This window comes from Molothrus aeneus, chromosome 1, assembly GCF_037042795.1.
Source record: "Molothrus aeneus isolate 106 chromosome 1, BPBGC_Maene_1.0, whole genome shotgun sequence".
Taxonomy (NCBI): domain Eukaryota; kingdom Metazoa; phylum Chordata; class Aves; order Passeriformes; family Icteridae; genus Molothrus; species Molothrus aeneus.
In genome coordinates, this window is record NC_089646.1 from 92,239,406 (window position 1) to 92,265,099 (window position 25,694).

The 25,694-nt window shown below is 36.1% G+C and overlaps 1 protein-coding gene across 1 annotated transcript in view; it reads right to left on the reverse strand.

The window, feature by feature from the left end:
* The window catches only part of INVS (inversin), an 81,331-nt gene extending 55,840 nt beyond the window's left edge, over positions 1-25,491 (reverse strand). Inside the window, exons 1-2 of the mRNA XM_066560831.1 lie at positions 25,333-25,491; positions 18,938-19,104 (exon numbers count right to left, since the gene is read on the reverse strand). Of these exons, the coding sequence (XP_066416928.1) occupies positions 18,938-19,104; positions 25,333-25,438 (273 nt within the window). The 5' untranslated portion in view covers positions 25,439-25,491. The remainder of the gene's footprint in view (positions 1-18,937; positions 19,105-25,332) is intronic.
* Between the last annotated feature and the right edge of the window lie 203 nt (positions 25,492-25,694).

A 25,694-nucleotide genomic window follows, 5' to 3' on the forward strand; every position in this document is an offset into this window, starting at 1 on the left:
GAAAGACAAATACATCCATGAGGTTTCTCTTTAAAACCAAAATGGTAACTGAATTTAACCTGCTACCTTCACAGAGTAGAAAGTGCTCTTTGATCTACTCCAACTTACAGAAGATAATCTTACTGTATACACAAACATGCTCGCTCTCTCTCCAGTGAGGAGGTGCTGAAGAGAGGATGCTTTACCTTACAAATAAACTTTGCACAAAATAACAAATTTTCAAACCCCAAATATTTTAATTACCTTGGAAAGGAAAGGGGCTGTTCACATGGTTTCTTTAGAGGTTGTTTCATCTTTTAGCATCTCTTTGAGAAGAGGCACATTCTAAGAATGTCAGAAACCACTTGGAATGATGTGGACTTCTGTCACCAACACCTACCAGTTTCAGTAGCTTTTCAGGAAACAAACTAAACACTTAGAAAAACAGAATCTGTTATATCATACTTGTAATTTGATATCTGGAACAGATATCTGTTCCAAAAGTAACTGAAATCCATACATCAAAAGGAGTATTTTGATATGCTTATATTATCAGCTACTTGCCAGAAATCTCACAAGAATTTTTCAGAAGAAAAACTACTAAGAGAGGCTAGCAAGTAGATATATGAATTTAATTGCAAATAAGAATTATTTGGATTTATAAATTAGCACTTGTGTTTTGAAATCTTACCTATGCATGAAATACTAGAGCTTCTTGTTTTCTAATATACTGAAACTGAATTCATATAGCTTATAGCTGGTTACAACAGCTATAAGCTCTGTAAAAGCTACCCTTTACTGTATATGACTGCACCATTCTTACACTCCTTGAGTATCAGTAAATTTGTTTACTGAAAAAAAACCAAGCTCCTGAAAAAAAACCAAGTCAACATAGCTACTTAGAACCCCAGTTTCTAGTTAAAATTAGTAAAGTTGCCATCAAAATATCAGGCTGCCTCTCTGGTTATCACTAACTAAATGTTAACTCCTTGATTAACAAAGTAACTGAAAAATAAAAGTAAGAGAAAATCTTTAGGATTATTGTTTTAGGCATAACCCTTAGCAGTCATCCATTGGACTATAGCTTTGAAAAAAAAGATCTGCAAACTCTTTATTACCTCTGGATGGTAAGGATGATGCCATGCCTTCTATCTAACAAACCACTGGTGGATTTAAATATGTAATGCTCTGCTAACCCCTTCAAGTCAACCATGACAAAATCATCACTGATTTTTGACATTGGGTTTAATCTCGCGAAGTACCTTTTTAGCAACTTTGTTAGCAGCATTCTAGACTCAAAAGTAAAACACTCAACTGGAGAAAATCTCCCAGACAGCTGAACAGAAACCTTATTTACCACTTTTCAAGCTGAAAGTGTTCATCTGTCTGGCAAAGCATCTTAGGCAATACATCAGCGAAGAACATCAGCACGACTTGAGGCCAGCTCTGACTATCAGACATTTTGACTGAAAGCAAGGCAGTGTCTCAACTACAAGCAATTCTCCCTAAAGCCTCTTGCAAGATTGGCTTTACTCTCTTGGTTTCCATAGGAATAGACAGAACTATCAAGTGGCACACAGTTAAAGAACACAAGAGAGAAGACAGCGGACCAGTGCTGTAAAAGCCAAGGTAAAACTGTTTCCCAGCATAGGCTGAAAGAAAATAGGTGTTTGTATCTTCTAGCCTTTGACCTCCTTTATCCATGGCCTGTGTACATGTTGCTCCTTTGTAGTGTTCTCAGCTCTTCAGCAATAAATGTTATGGTCAACCTATTGAAATTAGTGGCTTTCATGTAAAAAACACTTCAAGGATGAAAATGCAATTAGCATTCTCATTTCCAGTTGATCTCTTCCACTGTTGCTGAACTTGTTTTCCTGTAGTGTTCTTTTGAAGTCACTCAGGCAGAAGTACCCACAACACACAATCTCTGGGGATTTACAACAAAGCCTGAGATGCATCATCCATATTTACAGGATCACTGCCCACCTCTTCATAAAGAAACAAACACTAAGCTTTCAAAAAATACTTTATTTCAAAAAACAGTGATTTGAAAGATTTGTCAGAAAGTACTGACTCCCTCCTCCCCAAAAATACAAGTACTAGAAAATAGTTACTACATTCATTTTCTTCATCTTAATGGCTTTGAGTTGCATTGTCTTGAAATAAGAGCACTGTAAGAAAACATATCCCTGAAACAGATGTATGCCTTTAAAAAATCTAATAAAAATGTTACAAATCACAGTATAATCCATGACAGCATTCTACCTGAAAACAAGTCTAAATAACAGCCATCAGTCCAGTCCAAGTCTTTTTATCCTACCTTTGTGCAGTGCTATTTCATTCTGGAAGCAAACTAATTGCCATTACTACTAAGCATCACTCTGACTAGTACTGGGTCACTACTGCCTTGTACTTCTTAATTGCACCCCTCTATGTGCATGTCATGTCCTTACAGACTGCTGGAAGCAACAACGCTTGCCAAGTGAAAACGTTGCATATATGCTCAATTTTGAGCACAGCTTCACAGAATTTTTTGTTATTATTTGAACTGCTGTTTTATCTGCAAATAAAAGCATGCCTTTTATGTGATTTAAATATATTTCAAACATATTAAGCCCTATAACAAACCGCTGTATGAAATAATTGCAAATCTACCTATCAATTTCCATTGGACAAGAAAAGGTCTCCAGCCACAGTGAAATCTCCAGAACTGTTACAGAAGTAGACAGACAATCCATATTGAAAACAACCAGCAATAAAGGTAGGTTTACTCTTAATTTAAATAATTATTCAGACACTTCAGGCTACTTTTACATATGGCAAAATTTAATCGTTTCTATAGATACTGCAGTGATTTTTGCTCTTCAAAATGAAGTCATAATCTATTTAAATACTGGTAGATAAATCAAAGCCTTCATAATCTACTCAAACTGCATCCTAGCAGTAATAAAAGTGCTAGATTTATTTATTTTTGTTTGGACTAGAGGCAGATAAAATAACAGCTCAAGGTTGGTGTTGCAAAGCCTTCCCAAATCCACACCATATTAACCATGTTGAAAAACACATCCTTTGTGTATAACTCCATCTATGTTTAAATGTTCCCATCATAAGGCTGAACACACAGAGATTATGTTAATAACAAAAATCAGTTAATATTTCAGCAAAAACTATTCCTCATTAATAAAAACTGGTAGCATACTTCCTTAATCCTTCATTAATAAAAAAAAAGTGTAACAAAAGACAGCTCCAAACCGCTCCACAAAGAAACAAGAAAATTTAGAATCTTAACAGACAAGTTAAATTAATTTTGTATTTTATGAAATGCTGACATTAGCTGTTGCTTTTCAGGCAGCAACAGAATTTGCTTATGCAGTTCATACATATCAATTTTGACTTAAGTGTGATTCACTTAATTCTCTTTAATCAACAATTTAACCAACTGTTTACAGACAAAGAGAGAGACAAATGAAAGATTAGTGCTCCTGGAGTTTGTGGCTGGCCATAAGATCTGAATTTATTTTTCAAATACTTCCTATAGCAGTAGGCTTGCATGCTGAAGACATCCTATCTAGTATCCTATTGATTCAAATGACAAGCCTGAGCATCAGATTAAGGATGTGTCAGACACCTGATAGAAGATTCCTGGAGATTTCAGCAGAAAGGTGCCCTGTTTCAAAATGATCTATTGCTGGTACTTCATGTATTGAAGCGTATGTGGGTACATTTAACACAAAACTAATTTGCCTGAAGTTAGAATAACATTTATAATCAGTGAAAACAAATATCTTCCCTTTTTACTGCAAAATAGCTGGGAAAAGACACCTTATTCCAACAGAAATCACCCTACAGTCCACAAAATGGGACTAAACCAAACTGATGAGCTAATAATAGTGGAAGTTCTGTTTTAATTTGTCAGTGCCAAATCTGGATACAAAGAAGCAAGTGGTTCCTCAGTCCCAACAACAATATTTATTCTCATAACCATTAAAGATCACTTGTGGGGTCAGCTGCAGAGGGGCAATTAATGCAAGAATGATGTTTTAGAAAGGACACTCAGACAGGGAAATGTCTTTGTCTGCAAAGGTACTTTTTAAGGTACAGACTTGGCAGCAGACATCAATGTCCTGGGAGAAACGCTGGACAAGTCTCTTGGGCACCGAGGGATGCCACAATGCTAAACACACTCAAGGAACAACAATAAGTGAAACAAAATTAATTCTATTCAGATCTCAAGTGTAACTCTCCAAGTACTGCAAGCACCACATTTAAAAAGAAAATACCATTTTTAAGATGCAACCATTGTCTTTAAGATCAAATGATAGAGAAATTTTCACCTGTCCTTTGAACAAAGCAAAATGAGAGAGAGGAAGCAGCTGTTTGACAACAGTATGTAGGAGACAACCAGCAGCTGAAACCAGGATAATTAAGTCAATTTAAAAGAGCCAAATATCAAGCAATATGGAACAATGTTCTTACAGAAAAAGCACTGCTCATGCCTGAACAAATTACTTGTCTTTGCTGGGCATATTTATATCATGTTCAGTTCTAGTTGGTCTTTGCAATAAAATCTCTGAGTTGAAGTTATGCACCAATACTTTTTCAGACTTAAGTACTCATTTAGGGTGTTTTTTTTTTAAACAGGATCACTTTATCTACTCACTCTTGGTAACTAAGAATATTCAAAAATTATTACAAATTATTTTATTTGTTCATAGTAACCTGAAAAAATATTGCTATGGAAGAGGCTTTAGCAAAGATCAGAAAAAGTAACAATAGGTGAGTCCAGAATCTTTTCCAAATTTTACTTACGAAAGTATGCACTGAACTCAATAGATGAAAATAAAGTAATTCTACCAGCTGGCTGCACAGATATTTAAGATATCATTCCATATGCTATGCAGAATTAGTTCCTTTTCCCTGGGAAACACAACACAAGCAGAGCTCCTCAATGTTCTGCCACCATGGTTTGCACTTAAACGATATTTGCAAAATCTTTTAGAAAATCACTGCAGTTGGAGGCATTCCTTTTCTTATTATTTTAGTGAAATTTCATATTCAAATTTCAAGTGCTCAAGAGCAAGACTGCTCAAGAGAGGGACAAGGATGATAATACAATATATATTCTGGGCCTGACAATATCCTCCTTGGATTATTTCAAGCACAGAAAGCATGGTAGCAAAATACATAAACCCAAGTGGAGGAAAGGAGGAGAGTTACCAGAGCAAGAAGTGAAACAGAGATGCAAAGAAGTAAAATTACATCCAGTTTGAAAATGGGAGAGAGTGGTTTGAAAATAAAATAATGAAAATAAATCGATTTTGTTAATGAAAATAGCTGTGATATTGCTGGAGCAAAAGAGAAAGAAAGCATCATCAATAACGATGTTTGAGCCGGAAAAAAAAAGGGAAAAACTGGGGAAACCACAGATCACTGTCATGGCAAGGAAGCTGTCTGGGAAAAAATACTGGGTAAGGATTTTTATACCAAGTGTTTGATAATACTCTAGAAATTAAGATACTGAATTATGACACTCTTTTTATCACAATGGATAAAACAAAAGACGGAACTTTCAAAAAAAAAATCAGGGAAATGGATAGATTTTCTATAAGGTAAATATAAGGTAAATATAAGGTAAATATAAGGTAAATATAAGGTAAATATAAGGTAAATATATAATTTTAAAAAAAAGTAAATAAATAGGCCTGGGCTTGCTCATTTTACCACAGTGTATCTACACTGCAGACAACCACACAGTGCAGAAATGCTGGGTCAGCTTCATGGATATTATGGATACTGAAGCCAACCAGGCCACAGCAGCACAATACTTCTCCTCTAGCTCAGCAACCTTCAGCACACTTCAAGCTGTGAGAGTAGGCTATGATGCCACTTCTTCATCTGTCCATCCTGTAGCTCACACCAGAAGGTTAAATGTGCTTAAATCAGGTTAGTCAGACTCAAAAATAAATATCAAGATCATAAAGTCCAAGCTGGGGAAGCAATGAAACAAAGCAGAGAAAGGTAAGTCATGAGAACTGGATTATCAGAAATTAAATTACAGAGGTACAGTACCTGTCAGATAAGTAATTGCAAACCCAAAAATTATTCAACACACATGAATTCAGGCTCTCACACAAAGATGGGTGTTTGAGCATGGCAGTTAATCTCAAAGGGATAAAACCCCTGTGATTCCTGATAACATAATGCCACTGAAATGTGATAACAGACAATCCGTTCAAGATTTTTGCCACTGGAATACTTACACTATTGTACTAATCTATGAAGATAAACCTGAGATGAAGGATAGGTTTGCCAGTATTTACAGCAGACCACCAGTAAAAACCACGTAGCAAGTCTAGATGACCATCAATAAGTGCTGCAGGGGAGAGAGGGGAGCAGCAGGGGAATCAATCCAAATTAAAACACCAATAGTAAAACCACTACTTCAGAATAAATGACCAAACACATAAGAAAAAAATCTGAGAGTTTTGAGATACCTAGAAGTCCATTAAAAAAAAGAAAAGAAGAAAAATATATCATTTTCTTTTGTTAAATTAACTGATGCAAAATAAAAACTTTCTAAAAACCTTGCTATTTCCAGATCTGTTATACAGATAACTATGGCCAAGTACTGCAGATCTCAAGGCAAATGTGTTACTTAGAGAAGGGGAATACTGGCATGGTTACAGTTAAGACTTGCTTACAAGTAAGTGGCAGAATAAGATGACAAGTAAAGAAACAACTATTTCAGTAATTTTATAAGCAAATCCTTCATTAAAATGTAGTCCTATTATTTATTCTGGTAAGGTAAATATTAGCACATCTGAGACATAAAATTACATGTTCTACCAGCATAATGGGTCTTTCATTAGATTTATCTTATTTAGAACAATAGAAATCTTTCTCCAAGAAACAGGCAGAAAGCAAAGATCAAAAACAACAATAAGAAAATGCAGACAAAATTCAACTGATGATTTTGAAGTCCAGTGCAGGACTGGGTTGTAATAATTACTCTACTTACTTTGAAACAACTACTTATTTCTCAAAAAATATACTATTATCAGACTGTATTGTCAGTATTATCAGACTGACATATCTTTACAAGGAAATATTAAAATAAAATATTTTATTTCCTTACAGCTTCTATTAAGTGATTCCTTCCTTTGATGGATATTTTCTTCCCCCATGTCATAATCTTTTGCATTTATATTCCCTATCTGAGTAGTTAACTGGCTTTTTCTCGAGACATAAAACCAGTCTGATCTGGTATAACACTGCCAAATCTGTTTCACACAAATTCTGCCTGTCTCAGAGAGAGCGAGAGAGTGCACACCACGCATCCTCATTAACTAGAAAGATATGTAATTAAACAAGAAAGGGTTAAAGCCTATGTTAGCCTATTCTACTTTTCTATCTGTTACTTTTTAAAAAGCTTTCATATGTCTTCTTCCTTGTTTCTGAAAGCTAACCATTCCTTCTTCCTTTCAGGCAAGCTGACATTTGACAGCTTAACATAGCTGACAGGGTTACCCAACAGCTCACCCTCCCTATTCTCAATCCAATTAGACCTCTAATCCTCCAGATGAAAGGCCCAACTACTCACGTTCCTCATGACAACGACAGCTATTGATTATTTGTCACTACAGCTAACACCTTCTCTGTCGAGGCCACTCTGACAGAAGCAAACCTACCAAATTAGACAGCACTTTATCTGCCCTGGAGGCCAAATGGCACAACAAGTAAAGGCTAATAAATGGTATAAAAATGAACAAATCATAACATTATGACAGGTTGATCGTTGCCAGCAGCTTCACAGCTCAAGCTTGATGCTCTGTTAGACCTGTTCCTTCTCTTTTCTCTTCGACTCCTGCACCAACTTTGACTGAATTAAAGGCCAGAACAATTAAGGCATTTGACCAGCAAAGATAAGCTAGGATAGAAGTATCATCAAGGGACACGAATGTCAATAGCAGACTACCGTTTGTCAATAAAAACATTCCAGAGATGCAAATGCTCATGACTCTGCTCTCCACTAGGCTGTACTGACTCCCTTTGTACAGGGCTCCTCGAAAACCCAGGCAGACACTCCGGGAAAATTAACCCCAGAAAACCAAGCTTGAGCTGGGAAACATTGAGGCAAGGATCTGCACCACTGGAAAAGGGATTCCAATACCATGCTAGGTGACAGAGAGATGTTACAGTCGTTATTCCATTTAATATCTACTCTTTTTTTTTCTTTGTAGCAGAGTGATAGAAACCAGGGCTACATAATTTGAATTTATCATTATAAATTTGCTTCAATTGTTTTTTCTAGGGCAATATGCAGTTATCTAGTGACACAGGACCTCACAAGTCACATCACTCTGAGGCAAATTGAAACCATTTATTATTCTCAGGGTGGTACTATCCAAAACCAGTGAGACTGGAGGCACAGTCCCTAAACTGAGGCTGTTTGCTATAGCAAACGATAGAAGAGAACATTTAAAAACCCCAAAATAAAACACAACAACCACAGGAATATTATTAAAATCAGGCAGCCAAAAGAATAATGCAGGAAAAATACACAAGTTATTTAAACAGTTAAAAAGCAATTGATACTGACAAAATTAATTTACTGGTTCTTCAACTATGCTAAAAGGAGTATGTTTTTCAGCAAGGGATTCCTATGCTTCTGGAAGTACTTAATAACAGAAAAATATCATTAAATCAATTTACATGCAAATTTAATTTAAAGTTTTAGTTAAAGACATAAAACATGAATATCTGCTGTTCTCCTTTAACTGAGGAATGTGCTCTTGCTCAAAATACAGGTTGCAAAGATATAGGAAACTACTATGCAAGTGCAAGACAGTATTAATTTAAGAAATCTAAACACTCTGAAAAGACCTATTCAGTAAAAAAAAAAAAATCAAAATATGCCGTATTTTATTATTTTAACTTTTTAGGCTTACAAAATATTTCTGGGGGTGAATACATATTTATTAATAGTTTCAACCAGACACAGATGATTTAACACTTCGCTTATGGGCAGTACAACACAAAATATAGATATTTAAGTAAGTAGTTTGGCAAACAGATCCTTTATGACTATAGCCTGAAGAAAACTTGAACTTGACATTTTGGTAAGTTGGCTCTCACAAAACTCAAGCAAACCTACAAATAAAATTTGAAACAGTATATGACATTTCTATGAATAAATATTAATTATTATTATTCCAGTCTAAAATGTACTCCAAACATAATAAATCACTGCAAAGAGGAGACAAATACTGTAATTTTCAAATACCATAGAGAAACATTTAGTAGATACAGTTTTATTTACATTTTACACATTTCAAATAGCCGCTTGTCCTTTCAAAAAGGAGACCAGTTCAGAATTCCTAAAGCTAATGGTGAGCCCCATAGAAGCCCCTGTGTAAAGGAGACCTACAGGGGTGCAACTGGCCTGACCCAACCCTCCACCCCAGGGAAGATGGAGCAAACTGTTCCCAAACTGCCATTCACGTACAGGCACTTATGCCTATGCTGGTGACAGTGAGCACACAGTGATCTCAGAAGCTGCTCAGATTTTCCAGGATCAAAAACTCCTTTATTGTTTATATTACAAACTTCCTACTTATCCCAGGTTGTAGTCACTGCTATGGTTTGTTCTTATTTAGCAGACTCTCATTCCTTTTAACACATACCTTGATTAAAGAGAAATGGAGCACATATCATTCTCCCAATTTGCTTTATTAAAAAAAAACCAAACACAACAATGTTGTGCTAGAGGACTAGGTGGTGGCAAATAGTGAAGAAAAATTACTGTTCTTAACACCTAATCTTAGCAAAATCTGTAAATGTCTTAAGACATTTACACTAATGAACTAATGAACATTGACGCACATCCTGTATAAAACTACAACGCTAGTCAACGTTATTCTCCAGATTCTCAACGCTATTGTCCAGATTCAAACAGTGAAAAATGGGGAATTACAATCTTCTGTATCCCTGTCTGTCTGCAAGAAGTGGAGAGAAAAGAGAACTTTAGACTTACTAGCCCAGTGAGCTGTGTACCTGTTATCACTTGGGACTTTTCTGCTGCAAGCCTTATTTATACTTGGTTTATGATCACAATTATTGATAAGTGAGAATCTTTTCCACTATTACAAGACAAAATCAGAAATGGTACACCATTGTATTTTTCAAGCTGTGTTCCAGATGTGCCTCCTTGAGAATCATACTAAACATCCCTTACACAAAGCAAGAACTAATCCACACATCTTCCCAAATACCTTAGATGCATTTATTCTTTCTTCTGTGTATAGATTATGTTTACAACCTCACAATTAAAATAAAATCCTTGAATACTACAAAAATAAAAACTGGGTACTACAATGATGGCTGCCAGTCAACAACTGTCCCAGGCAACTGGAGACCAACACTTCAAATGCATGTCAAAGGGAACACACCATACTCAGTCCATCCCTTTCCATGCAAATATAGTCTACTGCTGAGTAGACTATTGGGGTAAATACTCCACCCATGCTCCTATTGCAAATCCTCTCCTTAAACATCTTCCATCCTCCTTCAGTTTTTACTTCTACTACTCTAAATGAGGGAAAATACCATTTTGCTATTCCAACTGGAAGTAGATAGAACCATTTTGACTACAGCAGGCTATAGAGCAACTCTGTCATATTTATAGAATAATTCATTTTAGCATCTCAGACAGCTTTATTTGTTTTCTTTCACCAGCCAATCCTAAACACAGACAGTAACAGACGCTATGTTTTCTGGTTAGCCATGCAGTAACTCCTTTGATGTGTAAAATGTCTGCTGGAAAGTAGCTATAGTCAGGGAGGTAGCAACAAATTGCAAGCAATACTTTCAAACATGTTTTACCAGAGTAAGTTAGTTTAGTAACCAACTGCTACTAAAATAATTTAAAAATCAACTCTACAAGTGCCATTGACTATAGACATTCATACCATATTTATCAGTGAAATTTGTATACAAACCAAGTTTGATCTTACAGTTAGTCTGAAATTCTGATCTTGAACTTCAAGTCAAAAGAATACTTTGGCACATGAAAATTTTTGCATAACCTTGTCTTAAAATATGGTTTCATACTAACATAAAACCAGTGAGAAATCAGATTCAGGTGTCTTAGTATCTGCTGTGCAACTGAAAACTAACATGTAGAACAGTATTTCCACAGTTTTAACTTCTGCAGAGAAAAGAATTAAAATGTGGATTCTAACCCACATTTTGACAGTAGAGACAGACAATTGTTGGATACCATATGATTATAGCAGTTTAACACTTAATGAGGAAACAATGTGCACGTTCTTGCCTTGTTACAAGACATGACAAAGTGTGCAAGCTGAAAATGCACTGCCTTGAATATATGAGAATAGCATATCAGTCTTGCAAAGTACTGCCCAAATTTTAATCTGAATCAAGACACAGCAGAGACAAATGGAAGTATTAATGAAATCTAAAGAACAGTCAAAAGAATTAGGAGAGACATACAAGATCCTGAAAGAGAGTCACAGCAGCAATTTATCACACACAGAAAAACACCAATTTTAAAAGGGCTCCCATCCTTCCTGAACTCAAATTGGATGCTAAAATTCTTACCTATGGTTTTGAGAATATTTTTCATTATGTCACTGTGATTTAGGAAATTCCAGTCTTGCAAAGTCTCTGTTTTATTGTTCATTCTCAGCAGTGACAGCACAACTTTCTTGGGGAGTGTACTGTGAATCAGATCTCTGTAACAATGTGAATTTTCTCTTCTTAAATTTTTCCTGTAGCTATTTTTAACCAATTCAATAGGGCTTGCAGCACAGATCAATGTAGTATCAACCAATAGCAAAAATAATTTGGGGACATGGGGCCTTGTGTTAAATGGGCAGAAAATTAATTGTTTTTTTGTAGAGTTCATTTTCTGTCAACTCACTGGCCAGTGAGCAGTTCTACAGCTGTGAAAAGGGCTCAGGGGAAGGCTGTGGATGGTACCAACTCCTTGGTAGCTAGGACAGCTTATCTATAGTATAACACACACACCAATCACACACAAGGAACTACTCTGCCTTCCACCCTTGAGCAACTTCAGGCCACATTCACTAGAGAGAACTCATTGTTCAGGAAACTAAAGAAAACAGTTGTATCATGCTTATTGTCTGTGGCTTAATTAATCACAAAGGAAACTACAGTCCCATATGCTAAAAAAAATTCACCTCTTCTGGCAGGTAGGCAAACGGTCCTGTTTCACATCCTGGTGTGTTCAGATTTCTCACATTTAATCAAATTGTATGCTCACATGAAAATACCACAAAATGAAAGTAAAGCTCATTTACATGTCAAGAACCTACATGCATAGAATTAATATTACTCATTATGAGCTCTCAGTTAAGGGGGAACATCATAAAAGGTTATTGGCCTGAGGAAAACAAGAACATGAACTGGCCACCACTGTCTCTGACATGATAATTTATTTTCATTACATAGATTGGGAAAGAAAGTTAGAAGTACATGTGCTCTTTTATGCAGATCAAATAAAGCCTTATGAAAGATCTGAAAGACTATAGCTCCAGGAAATACATCTTGGAAAAGGTAATGAGAGAAAAATGTATAAACTGGCTCCCAGGCAAGTTAATTCAAGAGTTTTTAATACAAACACCTTTTATTTGCTCAAGAAATGGAAAAAAAATTTCTTTTTGCAGCTCTTGGACTAACCTGACTGTACTCATTAGATAAGACTTGGGAATAAACTTTCATAAAATAAGTGAACTAAAACTACCTTGTGTTTCCAATTTTCTACCATGTCTAATGCTTGCCACAGGCTGTCTTTTTTTACTTTACTTTTACTGTTACTGCTGAGTATACAGGAACAATGTATACTCAGCAGTACATTTTTTCTAGTTTAAAAAAAAAAAAAAAGACCCTTAAAATATATCCTCCTACTTTACACAGAACTCCTAACTGCATCCTGAATGTACTGTTATTTCTCAACAACCATGTTAGCAAATAAATAATAAAAGCTATACAATATTTAACGTTACTAAAGTCACATTTTCCCTCTGGGGTTGTAGTAATCTTCCTGAAGCCAAAATTAATATCCTCCTGACATTTAAGCATCCTGATAGATTATTTGAAGTGCATATTATTAGAAACCCACCCAAAAAATTGCATTTTTTCTTCTATCCCTATGAGCACAAAAGGCTGTGCCCAAAGTATTCAGAAAGATTCAGGTAGATTACTCCCCAAAAGAAGCAGATTGCTAATAAGTGAGTATCCCCTGTGAGAAATTTTGAAAGAGGCAGGCCTGCTTTCCCCCCCACACACCTTAAATTAAACTGGAATTACTTAATGAAACATAAATGACAAAACATACACATGCATTTTGGGTATGCAGAAACATTTCCATTCATAGGTATCACGCGTGGGTGTTTAAAAAAGTTGCAATTTAACACTAGAGGCAAATTGCTACAAATGCAAAATGCCTGCAACTGGAAATGAATGCCTGTTGTTAAACTGTAATCCCAGTACTCAAATCCCCACAGCATGTTTATTTCACAATAATCTAAATTCTACAAGCTTAAATAATCTGTACCGATACAGTACTACAATTCCTCAGTGCAAAATCACTGACAAATTATGCTAATGATTCTACTTCTGTTGCAATCAGTCACAGTTTCAGTTCCCACTAAATTACATCCGTGTTCAGGAAGTTACAACCACCCTCTGAAACTCCCATGGCAATCTTTGCAGGTGCACTCCTGCAATAATTTGTATCATTCTCTGGTGGGTTTGTATTTTTAAGGGCTTTTTTGTTTGACTGCTTTTAATTTAAATTTTATGAAGTTAATGACTTGATCTGCCCCTTTTTCTTATTTTTTAAGGGGTGTGCACCCTTTCAAAATTGCTTGTGAGATTGCATTTGAAAAGAGAGACCAAAGGAGTGGAACAGAGTAAAATCCAAAAGGAAAAACACCAAATAACTTAATTTACACGGCCTTCTGCTACAAAGACTGAATCACCTCCATCATAAGGCTGATAAAAGAAAGACAGATACCATGAAAGATCATATCAAAGACAATTGGAAAACGAGTTGCTAAAAAATGTATGCCTTGGATGAGATTATTTTGTCACAATTACAATATTGACAATACAAAAACCTCCATCAGACAGATGCCTAAAAGAAAGAATCAGCTAGTCAGTGTGCCCTAGAGTACTCATCTCACTTTAGGGTGAATGACTGCACCATCCAGTGCATTACTTTTAAGTTATCTACGTAACCAGCTCATATGTAGATGTCTGCAATGTAAATTTTTAGTTACATGATATTATTCTCAGCCCATCATCTCACATTGCATTGTACTATATTATTTTCCATTGAAAGAAGATATACTTGTTACATTTAAGCACACAGAAAGTTAAACTATCTCTTCATTCAAGCTAAAAATGTTTCTCAGATCAAAAGATGTATAAAACTTAAAAGCTGTAATACAAAGGATGCCCATCACTAAACAGAGGACTAATCATTAAGAACATAATTATTAGCATGAAACACCCACTGACCAAAGGTTATCATTGCAATATATAACCACAGGTGTTTTTCAAAAAGCATTCATGTTTCTAATAGTAGAGCCAAAATATCTGACCTTACCTTATTAATTTCAGGAACTTTCTGGAAAGAAAGGTGTCAGAATGCTTTGTCTTAGAAAGGTGACAAAGGTAGTAAGTGAATATCCAAAGCTTTACTTCTTGCAAATAGTCCAGAATGTCACTAGTGAAATCTGAGACAGAGAGATTATAAGAATCTTTTGTTGAGATGAAAACAGATGTTGAGATGAGAACCTGACAGCTTTTCACCTAACTATTGCTTTGTAGACATGGTCTGGTGACAAAAACCATTTGAATGAAGCATGGCAAGACCAGGATGACACAGCAACTCTGAGTTCTGAGACATGAGTTTCCTCATTGACTGGTAAATACGGCCTGGTTATTAAAACAGCACTAGACAGAGGTACCAAGATCATCAGAACACTTCTTACCTGTGTTGAAACCCTTGGAACAGAAAGAACATGTAAAAGCACTGGCCAGTCTACCTAGGTATACTATCAGAAATAGTTTTTGTAGAGACTGTGAACTGCTTTTATATTAAGTGCAAAAATTTTGGTACTGCTTATTGACACCCAAATCAAAATAGAGCTATTTTGACAAATCATGGCTCTGAAAGATGTCTTCAAGGACATTTGTGAAACAAAGCAAAGGCACTTGGAGCACACCAGAATATTGGGAGGAGATCAACTACACAACTGCAAGTAACAAAGTAACTACTTCAGAAGGACTTACAGGCATCATTAGGAACAGGAAAAGGATTAAGGGACTATTATTAAACTATCCATCAGATAATGTTTTCTATGACCATATGGATAGTGCTGAAATTTTTACCTATAATTTCAGAAGAACTCTGTACTAACAACAAATAACAATCTGCATTTTGAACACTGGATGTGATTGTTGGCATTTTGAAGGACTGGAAGAAATGTTTTTACAGAATGAAGTCCTTCTGTAAGAGTAATGACAACCATGATGGAAGCACAGGCTGTCTCCTGTTCTGCAGACAATAGCTGGAAGCATAAAACTTGCAGAGAGGTGGATGTTAAGAATAAAATATAATGTAGAGCTGATATGTACATATGTCTATGCATACACACACTCACCCAGTACAGCCAGGTTTGCAACTAACACAGGTTGAGCGAGAAGCTAATTTTGCAAGTGTTAATGGCATGATGTGTTACAATTGTTCATTTAAGTCCTACCAACCAGAAATCCAGCCTAGAGAAGAAAAGCAAGTGAAGTCCTTATCTATTTTACTTAATTCTGATGATTTATGACTAAATTCAGGTCAATGCCACATTTCTGCATACTTGTTCTATTATAGGGATTAAAAAACCCACAAGCAATTTTACTAAGACTGAAAGACATGAACTGGCAGTTCTCTTACAGTGAAATCTCCAGACAGAAAAATGGGAACAGTTTCACCTCATCCTGCAGAGACTAAAACCAATTGTTTTTATGATAACCAGGATTACTAATAGGAGAGACACCATCTTGAATCCAAACACACGAATTAAGACATTCAGCTCTCTTCAGTCTATGACAGCTAAATCATTGCTTCTATTTGGCATTAGAGGAGCATTTTCTCACTAACTCTTTGCCTCTGAGACAGTTCTGAGGTTCCCAAAGAAAGGCAGCAGAGACCACTTTTTGTGAAATCAGCTGCAAGACTGTTTCAGAGGAACAAGTTCAAAGGGACACATAAAGGCAGCCTGTAGAATGATGACCTAAGGAGTCTCAAATATTCTGGCAACAAACTCTAGCCCTCAGAATGTCTGTCTGCTGTGATCTGATGAGCAAGGTGTCTCAAAAGCTCTTCAAAGAGACTGCAAAGAAGAACAAAGGTAATCCTGGTACTTAGAAAGGAAGGTTCTGACTCAGGAAACCTCACTTAATTTTACCTCCATCTACTTTAGTTAGCAGCAGTGTAGAAAGAAGTGTCTTTTCTTTCCTACCTCTTCACTGGTTGCATGTAAAGGTCTGTAACTTAGCTTCTCTCTCCAAAGAAAAGGAAAATTAGGATGCAACACAAGTACAATTTAGGAATCTGAATTTCCAAGTGCTGCCCTTCTAAATAGCTTGTACCTGTGACTACCCATTAATGGGAATTTATAAAGTCATGTCAATCTGGTTTTGATGAAGCACAGGACAGCTACTGATTCACAAGCTTGAACACAACAAAAACCATAGAGTGGCCCTGGTAAATATATATATTCATGATTAACCAACAAGGACAAAACAATTTTGGTAATGGGTGATCTCACAGCATGTTTATTTTTCTATCTGAAAGTCAGCTGTACTGAGAAATTTTACTTTTGGTGAAAAAAAATTGGAATATAAACCAAAAGTATGAGCAAGATATAAGGAGAATGCATAACATTATTTAAACAGCCAAAACTGCATGAAACATTAGGTTGTTTTGAATTTTAATTTTACGTATTTTTCAGAAGACACTCCTGACAGAAATGTAGATCTAAAAATGTTAATATGGAAAGACTACAGAAAAATTTCACACACATGAAATGCTAATTTCATAAGGTAACATCAATAGCAAGTAACTGCTCAGAAGACACAGAAGAGAATTTTAGAGGACAGCTAAGTGAGGCAAATAAAAAGCAGTAGCAAGGGCTGTTTCCTGACCCTTTTTGCTATGGAGTGCATCACATCTATCTAGCACCTTACACAGTAAGTGTGTGACTACATAAAATCTACTGCTAAAATCTTTATCTCATGCTGTTTTACCTTCCTTTTCATTTGCACTGTCAACTGAAAAACCATCTAAGATGGTCCAAGTACCCCATGTAAAATCTGCATTTTCAGGATTGAAGCAAGGCATAAGGAAATGGAGGGCATATGCAGTTAGAGGATATTATCCACAATGTGAACATTCAGACAAAGATTTAGACAAGAATTTCTATTGTTTTTATATGCTAAAATTTATTTTAAAAATCTGAGGAAAACATAATTTGTAAAATGAAGTTTTTAATATGGTTAAAATGTTCATGTGTCTATCACATCATAAAATCTGAATGCCTCTATGAATACCAGGCAAGTAAAGTATGTTACAGCCATTTTTTAAGTCTCTGACATTGCTGCTTTTATGAAATACCTAGCTTTGGAACAACAACATTCAAGTAAGCTGGTTGGTCCCTTAGAAATACAAAATTAATCCTGGAAACAAGGTTATGATGACTGAATTGTTTTCATCAGAGTGTAAGGGTACATAACCAAGCAGATGAATTAGCCTATTTCAAGTCAACTACAACCTACAACACTATTTCCCTGTAAGGGATGCAGTAACACAGACCACACAGCCCCTATGGACTTCTAAGCAAATGTATCTGGAGAATATCACCTTATTATAGTCTTCCAAAGATGGTTTTCTATTTAACTGCTCCTTACTGGATACCATGACTAACCTATAGCTGCCTTTACATAAACCTAATTAAAATAAAATTATAAAAAAATGCAGATTGTATTACAACATCTGAAAAATTTGACCGGTTACAAACAGGTGACAAGATATATATGGAAATGGTTTGCTATGGAAATCATGGCAGGCACTCTAAGTGGTAGCAAAAGACAGTAACACAGACAAAAAAATGCTAATTTTTGAGCAGTTATGGTTTTAAACATAGTATAAAAACTTAAATAGTAAATAAAAGGCTCTTTGTTTCAGTGTGAATTTCTAATCTTCTCTGTGGAGTCTTTTTCAGAGTTTATGAACTCAAATGTCTTGGTTAGCCGCCAAAGCCACTCCCCTTTCCCCCCCCAATCAGCATCCTGCTTAGTCTCCTGTAGAGAGACTGTAGATACTTCCTCCAGGCCTAACCACACTCAAAATTTCTTGCAGGTTCAAGTTATACTTTCAATTGCCTTTTATTTTATTGTTGAATACTTCCTTTAGCACTTCTTCAGGGGGACAATGTAACTGGACAGATTGTAGAGGGAAGAACAGATAGTAATGAACTGACAGCATCCTCCTGCACCACTGGCTGCTGGCTAAGGTAGAGAATTCAGAAGCTAAGTTATGCCCAGGAAGAAGGGTGTGGGAAAGATGATTTCAAGGTTTGGGTTTATTTCTCATTATGCTACTCTGATTTGACTGGTAATAAATTAAACCAATTTCCCCAAGTCGAGTCTGTTTTGCCCATGACAGGAGCTGGTGAGGGATCTCTCCCTGACCTTATCTCAGTCCATGAGCCTTTTGTTCTATTTTCTCTTTGCTGTCCAGCTAAGGAGAGGAGTGATAGAGCAGCTTTGGTAGGTGCCTGGTGTCCAGCCAGGGTCAGCCCACCTCCCAGCTGTGGTGAGAGCCCTGACTTCATAAGCACTTGACAGAAATTACCTTCTGTGCAGCAAGATGGAGAGCAGTCCTCCGGCTGCGATCCGCTCTGTTAACATCAGCTCCAGCCTTCAGCAACGCCTCTGCACAGTCCAGTCTGTCAGCCAGCACGCAGTACATAAGGGGAGTTCTTCCAAACTGGTCCTCTTTATCTTTCAGCTCAGAGTTTCCTGAAAAAACCAAAACAAAGCACCCATTTAAACCAGGAAAGTGTATCAGTATCTAGCTAAAAGCAGTACTTTTTAATTAAAAAGTCATCTTATTATAATATGAACAGCAGGTATCTCATTAGAATGTGACTGGGCTGAACAAAAAATGGAGTATGTGAAAAACTCGAAGTCATTACATTTTGTCCTACTTTTACTGACAGTTACAGAAGATTTCAAAATATATTTGCAGAAAAAAAGTACATTCAGAAAATATTAGTTCCATGAATACACCTACCACCAGTAAGATTCTGCAGTGGCATAATGATAAATAACTTTCAAATAGTTACATAAATCCCAGCTGCACAGACTAGTTTAAAAAATATCAACAGCATAGAAGCCAAATAGACCTCCTGAAACCTGTAAACACTGTAGCTAAAACAAACTTTGAAGCCTACTCACAGCAATGTTTATTTTAAAAGCATAAACATCAATATTACATCAACAACATCATTTACTTCAGGGTGCCTTACAATATGGAAACTACTAAAATACTTCTCAAGGTTTATTGAATTGATAAGGTTAATAAAGGCAGTAATCTCAGATCCTCTTAAAAAAGAGTCAAGACACTATTCCTATTCACAGTCCAAAAAACCCTCCAAACAAAGCAATTTCACTATAAAGTTTCATATTTCCATGATGTCACCTTTATAAAGGCAAGCACCTTTAACTTCATGGCTATCAACTACCCCACACATCCAGACTCTCCAGATCTCCACTGGAGAACCATTATCTACAGTTACCCAAGGAACACTGAATTTTACAGGCAAGTTAGTTTTGCTTTTTAATGATTCCTTTGTCTGCATGACTGTTGATGCCTCAAAAGCGCTCCAGCAGAGGCATGCTGCTTCTTTACACAGTCTTTGCTCTCCCCCAGCATATTATACCTATCTACATACACAGTAATTTTACTCTTAATTATAATTTCTATTGATTCACCCAGAAGAAGAATCAAGGAGATTAAATATGAATCAAGGGCAATATAAAGAATTAAAATTCATTCCCTACCAATCAAGCCACTTACAAAAAACACTGTCAAGTAGGATATTGCCAGTTAGAGAAATCATTTACTCACTCAGTACATTTTTTAGTTCCTTTAAAACTATAGAGTGATTACCATGTCAATCACATGATTCACTATGTAACACTTTTTTTTTGCCTGGAAAGTGTGATTTGCATTAAGAAAAGTCTTTCTGCTCTGCAAAAAAAGTTTAAGAACATTTCCAAACTTCTCTGTGATGCAGATATAGAAAAATTCTTTTTATTCTTCACCTGTGGCCTCATCTTCTCTGACTGCCACTTCACCTTGACAACCCACTGGTTTTACAACTAATCTTGATGCCACTAGCAGTTTACTAGAAACCAAAACAACAAACAAACAACCCCCAAAAAATCCCACAAGAAGTCTTTTACTGGTGTCACCACCATATTTTCTGAAAAATCCCCTTGCCCAGGATTTTTCTCCTGGGAAGCTAAGAAGCCTCAGAGAAAAAGGAAAACAATATTATCTCATTTACTCCTCCTGTGTTTTGCTGCTTTGGAATATGGTTTGGAGATTGTTTATCTAACAGGTGGTTGTTCCATTAGTTTAATGTCAATTGTTTTAACTTAATGACCAATCACGGTCAGACTGTGTTGGGAGTGGAAGGAGTCACCAGGTTTTCATTATCTTTTAGCCTTCTGTCTGCATCCTTTCTCTATTCTTTAGTATAGTTTAGTATAGCATTCTTTAATATAATATAATATAATATAATATAATATAATATAATATCATAAAATAATAAATTAGCCTTCTAAGAACATGGAGTCAGATTCATCTTTCCTTCCTGCCACAGGGAACCCAGAAAATACCACATATAGCTATATCTAGCTTTGTCAGGAACAGGCTGGTTTCTGAACACCTTTTTGCATTATAATACTCACCTTCACACTGCTGTTTAGCCTGCTCCTCTGCATACACTGTGGTCCCAAGCATGATTTAACATGTCACTGTTCCCAACCAACAAGCCAGATTCTCTAATTAACTATGTACATTCAGGTGCTCTTCCAGTATCAGTTCAACATGGTCACTTAGACATCACTAAACCACATTTCACTGCTAAGTGTTAACATAACCTCAACAGTGTCTTAAATTGCTTGAAGCTGATGGGACTTGAACAAATATACTAAGAGAAATACATAAATATTCATTTCTTCCAATAAGACACAAGCACATGGGCTTATGCTCAGATAACGTTGGTTCTTACATCAGCAGTGTTCAAAACCAGCACCTTTCTCTCAAATTCCAGTTCCTTTTCTGTTACAGAATGTTAGTGGATATATATATACATACATATGTAAAAGATTTAGAGACTAACAACGAGCAAAAATGGCCTAAAGCTCAAATGCACCATAACTAAATAGAACAACAGATATCTATGTTCATTTTCAGTTCTCAAAAAGTGATGTAGCTGATGACAAGGAATTTCCATGACTGCATACAGTCTGAGGGAAAAATGAGCAAGAACCTCAAAATGTGATGCCAGTAATTTGCCTGAAGCTCCTGCACTATTTTTGAAGGTAAAAAAATAATCTTCAGCTAGCAGCAGGTTTTCTACTGTTGTTTACCAGGGCTCTGTAAGGCCCTTAGAATGGTTAAAATCCTATGAGCATTTCCCTAAAAGGGTGTCTTTGTGCTCAGGCTAAGAGACAGGACAAGGTCTAGGAGATACTATATCACCATCAGGTGCTAAGGGGAGATTAAGCTGATGAAAGTCACTAGCCACAACACCTTGTGAACTTCACAGCTGCAGCAAATTACCATTTCTGCAATCAAGAAAGCACAGGTAGCCTTCAAAACATTTATATTTAGGTGCATAGCGTACCTAAAATGTGCTTTGGCAAAAATAATTTCTCTTCACATACCTGCCTAATAAAGAAATTTTAGATCCATTCCCTTTTAGAATAAAAGTCCTCAGCCCACCAGAATATGCATTCCATAAGCTTATTGACAACAGAGGTCATGATCACAACAGAATCCAGGGCCCAAGTCCAAAATTTAACTCTCATAGCTGTACTTCATAACTTCCTCACGCTCTATGCAAACAGCCATATCAGACTCTTAACATTTCTATGCATTTTTCAAACCAGAAAAGGAGAAGGGGCAGCAGGAGGGTGTGATTTCTCCCTAATTATTAAAAGGCAGACCATTTCTTGTCATTTTCAAGAATCTTGCCTGCTGCAGTACCTCAGATTTATCCTACTTCCCACAATGTAGAACAGGCAAGAGAGAAGTAGAGAGTAGGATAAAACAATAGCACACAACCGCATATTTGTAGCCCATAGTTCAGTTAAAATTTACAATGAAACATCACATCAGAGATTTAGAAGCATTCGGATGCAAGCAATGCATGATAAGGGTTTTAGAATGAGGAGCTGGACTAAACAGACACTTCAGTATAATGACTATCATTATTTTGTTCTTTTAAACAATTAAAACAATTCTCTCTTCCCAAAGCATAAAATGGAAAATGATCCTCCAAATACAAAATTAACTTTTGCTTGCTTTTTCTTTAGGATCAAAATCATACAGATGGGTTTTTAACACTGAAGAATTGTTAATTAAAGACAAGTTCAGTGTTGTGTAAAACACAGGAAAGAAAATACTGTGAGCATTCCCCAAAGCCCAAGAACATACAATTCTAAAACAACATGATACAGCACATGACAACTCATGCAATGCAAACAATTAGCACATTTCTGTTAGAACACTGGTTATACAATTAACACCAGGCATGTACTCTATGGCATTTAACCCACAAGCTTTTTAGAAAGTCCCGTGATTAAGCATTAGCAGTGGTTAACATAGAGAGATACTTTGTTCCAAAGCCCCCTTTCTCTAAATAAATTTTTTACCTACCTTTGATTCTGTCTGTGCCTCTTTCTGGCACAGGGTGTCAAAAGGAACACATTATACAGAACACACTGTATTATTTTTTCAAACATCTGTTCCTTTAAAATTCATCCATACTCTAATTATATGCAAATAAAGCTTCTATGTTTGTATACAGCCACGCACACTCCACCAAGCTACAGATGCCAGAAGGAAAAATCACCAAAGAGGTATGAGGGGCTGCTCCAAGATACCGTTTGGCCAGCCTCTATGCCCCTCCTATGTTAATAACTGAACAGGGAAAGCATGAAGAGGAAAGTAATAATGAATTTAGGGAATAAAGGAGGAAGGGAGTCAGGACTGAAAGGAGGAGAGAGTCAGGACTGTCCATTGCTGCATCCACCTCTAGCTACGTATCCAAGATGCAGAGCTTGGCTGTATTAGAGAAGTGTTTTTAAGCAATCCAGCAGACATAACACCGGAGTACTGTCCTGAATTAGCTGCTGCTGCTGAGTGCAGTCATGAAATTCAGTGAAAAGCACCAATTGCTCAATTTGCTTCTGGCATCAAGTTATATTTTAAACAGTGACTGGTAAACAGCTAAAAATATTACTTTAATGCATTCTTCTTCTGCTAGGCAATACGTGAAGCTTCGGGTTGTTTTTTTTATTTTTTTCTTTTTGGTCCAGTTCTGGAAAAAGTAAGGTCTATGTCATATCCTGTCAAAACATGGGAAAGCAGAAAAGCCAAACTGCTAGTACAGCAAATGCTACAAGGATTGTGCAGTTTTCTCTCCCATGTAAAAGTAAAACAGCATTTTTATCTTCTTACTGCATGATCATCATTTGAAAGAAGAGCATTTTCCTTATCTGGTTCTAATGGCTGTTTTGTGGTATATTTGACAAGATGTACCAGCAAAAAGAAACAATACTTCCTTCATGTTTCCAAAAATATGTCTTTTGGCACTAAGATTAACAAAAACATACTGAAGTTAGCAAAGACTCTTTGTTGCTTCTTCAGAATTTGAAAGCCCACACTTTTTTCACCTCCACATGCAGGCAGAAGGGTTTTTTACAAACTTGGATATTTAAAGCTACTTTGTAGTTGAATCTCACAGTTTTCTAGAAGTATCTCCATATCATCTGCTGTTTATAAAATGTTTTTTAAAAGAGCAAACAGATAGCATTAAATGCAAACAGTATATGTTTGAACCATCATATGACAAAATAAAGTTGAAGGCCCAACAAAAAATAACTGTTTCAACAAGTGGAGCTTCTATAAAGGCAGTCCCCTCAAACATGTTCCTGTTGGAATCAAATCAGTTCTAGTTATGTTTTGAGAAAATTACATACTCCTTGTAAAGAAGAGCCCCTTACTGCTTTCTGTGCAGCTTGGACAATACATCCACACAAGTCTTCACCTTGCCTTCAACAGAGGTCAGCAGAAGATATATAAAGAAACTTGATCGTTGGTTTCATGCTGTTAACATGAAATCCTTCACACACATTAAAAATGACAGTAAGTGTCATAAATACAGCCTGTGCTTCTTACTATTTCACAGTCCTTCAAACCCTTGCTAAGCTCTGGGAATAGGATTTTCCAAAAAACACTGAGCAAATAGAGCTTCTTTAGTATCACCTGGAATTGCATTTAATCAGAAGCTCTGAAAAATCCAAGTCTTCACCTATCATATGGCAGCCTTCCAAGTATATGCAAGACTGGTTTTGGAACATAGAATATATACTGCTTTTAAGAACTATTAACCCGGAATGCCATACATTCCTAGAGGGCAAGGGAAGGAAAAATCCTGAGCTTTTTAATGGATGGGATTTTTTTTTTAACTTCAGATTCAATCAGACTAAACTCTCTCACTACGTTTAATTTCTCTTGAGAAACATTGCCAGTCTATCAGAATCAAAGTAATAAATGAGGCTGGCTCATTTTCACATACTACATAGTAATAAAACTTTAGAAACAATGATGAATTATCTGTAAAAACACAATTTCCCAAAAAGCAACTAAAAAAATTAAGAATTTGCAGCTAAAGTATTTAGGCACGAAGCACTTCTCCAGAACTTCAAATTCCCTGAAAGGAGTTCTATCACTTACCAATTTTCTATTTTACTTCACAAAGAAGTACCAATCAAAGGCAATAGGTAATAAAAAGTAAGAAAAATCAGTCATATTTTCAGGGCAACATTTATTCTAGAAGCACATATAACCAAGACATCAAAAGTATCTTAAAGATCAGAGCTGTAAGTTGAAACCAAAAAGCTTCAGTTCTGAAGTAATCCAAATGCATCTACAGTGAAAACATTTACCTGCTATTAGCTTTTGGAGGGTACTCTTATCTCCATTAACAGCAGCAGCATGCACTTCAGATGCTAACGAGGAACCACTGAAGAGGCAGTTTGCTGAAATATTCATACTCTTTCAAGGTATTACTGTAGGTCAGATCTGTGCCACCAACATTTTTTGTATATATTCAGTTCTAGAAAAAAACCCAAAACCACATTAATAACACAGAATTATTTTCACGATGAGTCATTAACATTATTCAAGCAATGCTAAAGAGAATAAATTTCTGTTAAAAACAGAAAAGAAAAAACACAGGTTTTATCAGTGAATTAAATCTACCTCTAGCCAAAATTCGCCAGAAAAAAAGCCTTCATTAAGAAATATA